The 7,012-nt window shown below is 38.3% G+C and overlaps 1 protein-coding gene across 14 annotated transcripts in view; it reads left to right on the plus strand.

Moving 5' to 3' along the window:
• Positions 1–6,018, plus strand: part of TTC37 (tetratricopeptide repeat domain 37) — a 52,222-nt gene extending 46,204 nt beyond the window's left edge. For 13 of the 14 annotated variants that reach the window (XM_041120787.1, XM_041120788.1, XM_041120786.1 and 10 more), the window contains 3 exons: positions 1,673–1,803; positions 3,504–3,627; positions 5,146–6,018. In XM_041120787.1, coding sequence (XP_040976721.1) covers positions 1,673–1,803; positions 3,504–3,627; positions 5,146–5,223 — 333 coding nt within the window. In that variant the 3' untranslated portion in view covers positions 5,224–6,018. Of the gene's footprint in view, positions 1–527; positions 1,642–1,672; positions 1,804–3,503; positions 3,628–5,145 lie in introns of those variants that run through there. The other variant, XM_041120796.1, reaches the window with a different exon arrangement.
• The last annotated feature ends 994 nt before the right edge of the window (positions 6,019–7,012 follow it).

Consider the following 7,012-nt stretch of genomic DNA (forward strand, 5'->3'; position numbering starts at 1 on the left):
ATGAGACTGTAAGGGGCAGGGGACTGTTTTTAGAATGTCTCTGTAAGAGGGGTTGCTGTGAAATAATCACATAGAACCACTGTGTACATACAGAGACTAACTTGTTCAATAAGGCTTATTTCTCTAATAACAGATTCAGTTTGATAATCCAAATTGACGTACCCTTCAAGTCTCTGTCCTCTTGTTCAGACAACTGCCTTAATAAACATTTTTACTGCACTGGTGCCTGGAGACTGCAGTCAAGTTTCAAGTAACTTTATGCTGTATGGCCATTTCTAGATATGGTGCCTTGCCTTGAAGTATAAAGACAATCTAAGGCAAGTGTACCTTGTGGTATAAAGAAAATTATTCTACTCCTTGCACCAAGGGGCCAGGTGAACATAACTCAAATTCTGGGCAAGTGTCTATTCTCTTTAAGCATTGTCACTCTAGAAACTTGAAGTGCACTACCAGGCTTCTTTAAAGCCTGGTGTAAATGGTAGATACTGCTCTGATCTTGGCTAATGCTTTTTCATGTATTTTAACAGATGATCAAGCTAACAGCCATAATCAAAATCAGGCAAAGGAACCCATATATCCTGAGTGCTTATATAAGAAAAGGCAATCAGTTTTACCAAGGATAAAGCTGCAAAGCTGTTGCTCCTGGTGGGAAAAGAGAATCCGCCTCAGTGTAGTCAAGTTTCTTTCTCACAAGCCATATGTTTCAAAAGGCAGAATTTGTCAAGTGACAGGATTTTTCCTCCCATGATTCTTCTGTCCATTTTCTAGTGGTCTGCTCCCTGTTTCCTATAGCTCCTAAATATCTCCACAGGTTTCAAGGTACCCTCTACCTTAATTAATACTACTTCTTCAAATGCTGGCCTGCATTGCCTGAGAATATACAAGACTTTGTTTAAAAAATGTAATTAGTACAAATTTGATTATCTCATCTCTACTTTTTCATGAGCAGAGCAGCTGATCAGTGGATTTCTGTCCAGCCTCTCTTATCTGCACTGGCTTAATGAAATGTGCAAAAGCCTGGTGAAAACCTTGCCCAGATCCAAGAAAGCTCTGCGTTTGAAAATTGCTTGTCTCCCAATTATCTGTCCAAATGAAAATTTGGGCACCCCTTCAAGTACAGTAATTTTGGAGACAATGGGGATAATAAGACTTTCCTTAAGCCAAAAGATACAGGGATTTGTTCAGTAGTTGCTCTATTAGGTAATTACCATCTTGGAGTTGGTTTTTATTTCTGGGGATAAATTCTACGTTCTAGAATAGTCTTGTACATGGGATGAAAATTTACAAGCTGAAGAGCAAACAGAGGTTTGTGATGAAAACATTACTAAAACATGTATGGAAAAAGTAAAAAGATTCTTTGCATAAATGAGCAAGTGGAATGCTGGCAAGGCTGTTCCTAGAATATTTAATGTGACTTTTCTAGGCTCTTCTAACCACTGTTTGTTTTTTTTTTTCTAAAGAAATCTCTTTCTAACCTGCCAAATACTTTGTGTAACTCAGAACAGCCAGAATTGAACCTGCTCTCTAGAGAGCTGCAAACAAAAACTGATTTACACTACACACTACAGTAAAGACCTTTCTTTTTTCTCTTTGTTATTTCTTTGTTTTTTCTTCTTTTATTACTTTTTTTCCTTTTTTTCCTTTTTTTTTTTTTTTTTTCCTTTTATCATAGGCTAATGTCTCAAATGAGCACTGGCCATCCTTGGTTCAGGAGGCAACAACTGAAGCTTTGAAACTTTCTTCTTGCCCCCTGGCAGCTCTCCTACAAGCACTGCTACAGTATAATCGCAAAATGGGAGCAAGGTATGCATGATCTGTTAAGTTTAAATTGAACACACTGTCCAAAAGTTCAAGTGGTCATTATCCCCAGATCTAGCTGCAGTAACTAAAAGAAAATTGAAAATAGGAATTAATTCTTGAAGTAGTACGGCAGTTATAAGGGGCAGGGGAGGATGGTTAGTAGTGTGGGGAGCAGGAAGCAGCAGAATCTACCTCCTTTTCTCAAAAAAAAGTATATGACCTTCATACCAAGAGAAAAACAGCTGTAAGACAACTTGTATTTTAACAGCATGTTACCTAAATAAATTAATCAGGAAGACGATACATTCTCAAATCTCTTGTTAAATAGCAATTAATGTTAAATAGTGGAAACGGATATCTCTACCCTATCTACTGCTGGGATTCATTTTGATCCTAAATTGGGCTCACAGTTAAAGTTCATGTTCGTTCCTGAACAACCAGGTGCTCGTTGTGACTTTTTGAGTAAGGGAAAGATTTGCGGGAGGGGGGCTTGGAAGCCTCCTACTTTGTGAGTTTGGTTATTAAGTCCAGTTTGTCTTTTACACTATTTTTGCTTAAGCTATGGAAAATTGGAATATTCTTGATGTTTTTTTCAATAATTTCACCTGGTTTTATAGATAATTCTAACAAACTGTCTTACTTTCTATGTGGGCTTTTAAGAAGGTGACAGGCAGGGTAATGTGATTGTGGTGGTTGTCGATTATAACAAAGTTGGGCTGAAAACTTATTTAATCAATTAAAATTGGTCTTATTACAATTTCAGATATTAACTTACATGAACAGCAAGGTATATCACAAGATCTAATTGATCTGCCTAGGTGTTTCAAAATCCTAAAACAATAAATTAATCTTAAGTACAAATAGCAAACAAAAACCAGATGGCACCTCTCAACAGCCTGTTAAATCACCATGTACTAGAAAATCACATTGGTTATAAAGGACAGAATTCTTGAAACAAGAGCCAAAGCTGATGGAGCACCAGTGAATGAATATGACATCCCTAAACTCGATTGCCAGTTTTTACCGGATTTCTAATGACACGGTGAATTTGAAAATGTTTTGGTTAGGTACAAACTGGCGATGTTGGAAGGCAGTATCAGCCAAGTAGAATTTTAGACTTTGTGTAGTACTCTGTTCCAATTTCCTTCTCTTCTGCAATTTCACATCTTGCCTCTGTGTTTGCAGGAACTGCAGTACCTTTTGTGAGTGCCTGGATTAGATGTATTTGTGTATAATATTAAATTCTATTGGGATTATTAAGATTTACTGTAGTACCTGCTTGTCTGAGGTGCACTGTCTTCCAGAAGATTTATTTCATGGCTCTTAAACAGGAGAATACCTGCTGTACTTGTTCAGCAGATCACATACTGAAATCAGAGATCATGATGTTTATCATGTTATTGTAACAGTCATAAAATCTGCTATGTCAATCTAATTTGGGTTACTTGCTAGTTAAAGCACTAACTTGAGTGTAGTATGTTAAGCATAACAATGGTGGCAATGTTCCTTAGCATTTTAGATGCAACTACACAGGAAACAAAGGAATGTATAACTCTGCTCTGTCAGTTCCTTGGGTGGTATGGAAATAAGGACCTTCCCTTATATTACTTCTTGTCATTGTTGCTTGCTCTGGGATACTGGTATGTGACATGCAACCTAGTCAGTTGCACTTGATTTGGATTATGTTTTGGTCATGCTTCTAGGGAGACTCGTCGAATGTTGGAAAGAGTGGTTTATCAACCAGGGAATCCAGAAACCATAGTTTCAGTGGCACGCTGGTACCTCCTGCAACATCTGTATGCCAAAGATGATTATGAATTAATAGATGTAAGTCAGTCCATTTTATACAGATATTCAATCTATTTATGTGGAATATTGTGCTTGCAACTTGGAAGTGGGGTAGAGGGAGGCTAGGGAGGTGCTGGCTTGCCTGCTATAAAGATTGCAATGTTTAAGGATTCTATACTGACAAAACGCACCTCAGTTTTCAAAATTGCATCCAGTTTGTTTCAAAGTCTTCCATTCCTCCATGTAATACTAATGAAAAACAAACAGTAAAATCTCTCTCTAATCCAAACTGGCAAGAATTCTACTGGTGACTCTTCAGCAGACACAAAGACCATTTTATCAGAATTTTACCAGAATATATTCATGCACTGAAAATGTTAATTCCCTCTAGCCTGGCTGGAACAGTGTGGTGTCCTTAACCCAAAAGATCTGAACAGTAGAGTGCTGTACTTTTCTGTACTTAAGATTTTTATTATATCTGTGATGGTATATTATTTTCAGTACATAGTAAATGTTACATTAGTTTCTGCTGACAGTACTTCACAAATGGATTTGGTCAAACTCACAAATCCACACAGTTTTTTCATGAGATGCAAAGTGGGGTGGTTCATTTTGGCTTGTAATTGGAATCACTTTGCTACTCAGACTCTGAATACACTCTCCTAATAATTCCTCACTGCTGCCACTGGCATGATGATTACCCAGATTAACAGGTGTTTCCTGGTGAAACTTTGAATCCATAACAAAGTACATTTGGAGATACAACACATCAGGTGGGCTCAGTGTTGACGAAAATCCATACATACTTGGACACACAGGTTCATAAAAAAGGTGGAATTAATGAGTTCAGATGATCCTGATATGATCTCGTTGCACTTGCTTCTGCAAAGTCATCTGTACTCCCTACCAATGAGTACAATAACAATAACGGCTAAAGTAAAGATTTGCTTGATTCTACTGAATAGTTTTCCTTTTTAATATGTATAATGTGATTGGATTACAAGAGAAGTGCCAGGAGCTTATGAACATCTGTGAACATCAGGCTGTCATGGGAGCTTTTTTAACTAGTAGAAAAGCTGCAAATAGGAGGTGTGGAAAATAAATCAAGGAAGGGTAATTTTAAATGGGGGAGGCAAAAAGATACCTTGGCAGTTTTGTTTAAGTAGCTGCAGAGAATGCTGCTGTTTGGCAAATTTAGATTTATACAAATGTACTAGCAGGAGGCGAGTGTGTGTCAGCAGGAAGATGGGTCTCATCTAGCTCTGCTTGTTTCATTGCCAGCAGGTAACTTAATTGTCAAACATGGTCTCAGCCTCAAGTAACAAATGATGCTGTTGTAGTGCACTGCAAGTGACTACAAGTTTGGCAAGTCACGACAGGGTGGGAGTTTTAAGTGCTGATGTGTAATGTTGAATATTTCCTATCTGGGCTTATGAGTTACTTAATCTTTTAGGGAAACTGCGTAGCAGAAAGTAAAATGCATCCGAGATTGCCAGTAAAATACTAACATTAAAATTATTAAAATCTCCTTTTTTCATTGTTTGTTTTTCTCTACAGGTACTTAAAGAAAATGCCAAAGCTAATGGAGATGCTAGAGCTCTGGACCTAAATGAGAAATTGTCATCAAGTGCCTAGTGTGGACTATCTCAAGTGAAAAATCTTCCATTCATGCAACTTAATCAGTCCATCTGCGAGGAGCATATGTGGTTTGGGCTTTTCTGTTTGTGTCTGGTTTTGGTTTTTTATTGCGTCAACTTTGTCTTTAGTTTTACTTTTTGTTGAACAAAAGTAGGTTATTTTCTTGGTGACATGAGTTCCACCATAAAAATACACTTGATTTTCAAGAAAAACCCTAAATTTTCCTTTTGTTTTCTTCCTCACTCACTTCAGCGCTATTCACAATGGGGAGTACTTGTCTGTATTTCCCCCTTGGCCACACACAGAAGTACAATATTAACTGCATTGGCAGTGATGCAAGCTTGGAAAGGCTTCTACTTTTTCTTTTTTTCTTGGCACAGAATCTTACTAGCTAAGTAGCAGCAAACTTTTCTCCCAGATCTTGTAAAACATTCAGAGATTTAAAATGCCTGTATTCCTCTGACATACTTTGTTTTGAAGTTGAGACCCAAATACACTTGGAACTTCATGCATGGTATCAGTTTATGTTTTTTAAAATATTTCTGGGTTTAGCTAATCTTAATTACAGCAGTGTATCCTCTTGACTGCAGGCTTCAGTAAACATTCCCATCAAGAAAAGCTTGTGATCATCAGGGACAGGGTCATATTTATAAGCGTGTGTAACAGGCTCTGTTTATGTCTTAGTAATTCTGCTGCTGACTGCTTGATTGGATGAATCATAACAGTGTTCTTAAGATGTGATGTTATTTTACCTTTATGTACATGAAGATTAAAAAAAAAAAAAAAAAAAAGCAATGATTCTAGTCTGTTACTGTTACCATTAGGATTTTCAAGCTGTTGACAAGAGTCACGATAGCTGTCTGTTTCCTGGTTTAAAGTTTTTTAAAATTACTGTCTGTCCATGAAAGTCTTAGGACGGCTCATACGATCCCATATGACAGAGGAGAAAGGGCACTTCCAAGGCGTGCAGTGGGACTGCCTTGAACATAGACTTGGTTTTGGAACAAACTGTCTCAGGCTTAAAGAAAGCAGGATGCTGTGCTGGGGTGTCGGGGGGTTTCTATTGCACCAGCCATGTGCAGTGATCTCTGGAAAGCAGGCGAGAGCTGCGAGCGTGCCCCTGTCATTTTAAAGAGGAAAACCAAGCTCAGTAGGCTGGGGTTTCTACTCTGTGGAGGAGAGTAGAAACCTCTCTGAATGGCAAGAATCCCTCCTTGTCTCCCACACTTTTGTTCTCCCACCCATCTCAATGCAAAGTACCATCCTTAAAAAGATTTTTTTCGGTAAATTTAGATCAACTGTGGTTCCCTTCACAGCCTGCTGTCACATAGTCTTGAACTATCAGTAACTGCAAATATTAAAAGGGAATGTTGCAAAAGCCAGACTCGTGACTCTCAAGACTAGCAGTAACTTTTTTTAGCTTGCTGCTATTAAAAGACTGGAAAAGTTCTTACAGCCTATAGTTCGTATCCTTGGTGTGCCGTCTTGATATTTGTGCCTCCTACTCAAGTGGTGGGAGAGCCGTCATCGACAGCCTGACGACAGCACAGTAAGGGGCTGCCTGCCCTTGCTAATCTGTGAGGCAGAAATGCTTGTACACGAGCGTTAGCCGAGGCTTTGCTCAGCACTAAACCTTAAACACTTCCTAACACCTAGGAGAACAGACAAGTAACAACAGGCCAGAGAAACCAGCTAAGTATCCGTCAACTGTGAGTATTCTGTATTAGGGGAAAAAAAAAAAGTATCTTTTTTCTCTTCAGAAGACCACGAAGTTACTTTCTCTGTG

Source organism: Aquila chrysaetos, chromosome Z, assembly GCF_900496995.4.
Source record: "Aquila chrysaetos chrysaetos chromosome Z, bAquChr1.4, whole genome shotgun sequence".
NCBI lineage: Eukaryota > Metazoa > Chordata > Aves > Accipitriformes > Accipitridae > Aquila > Aquila chrysaetos.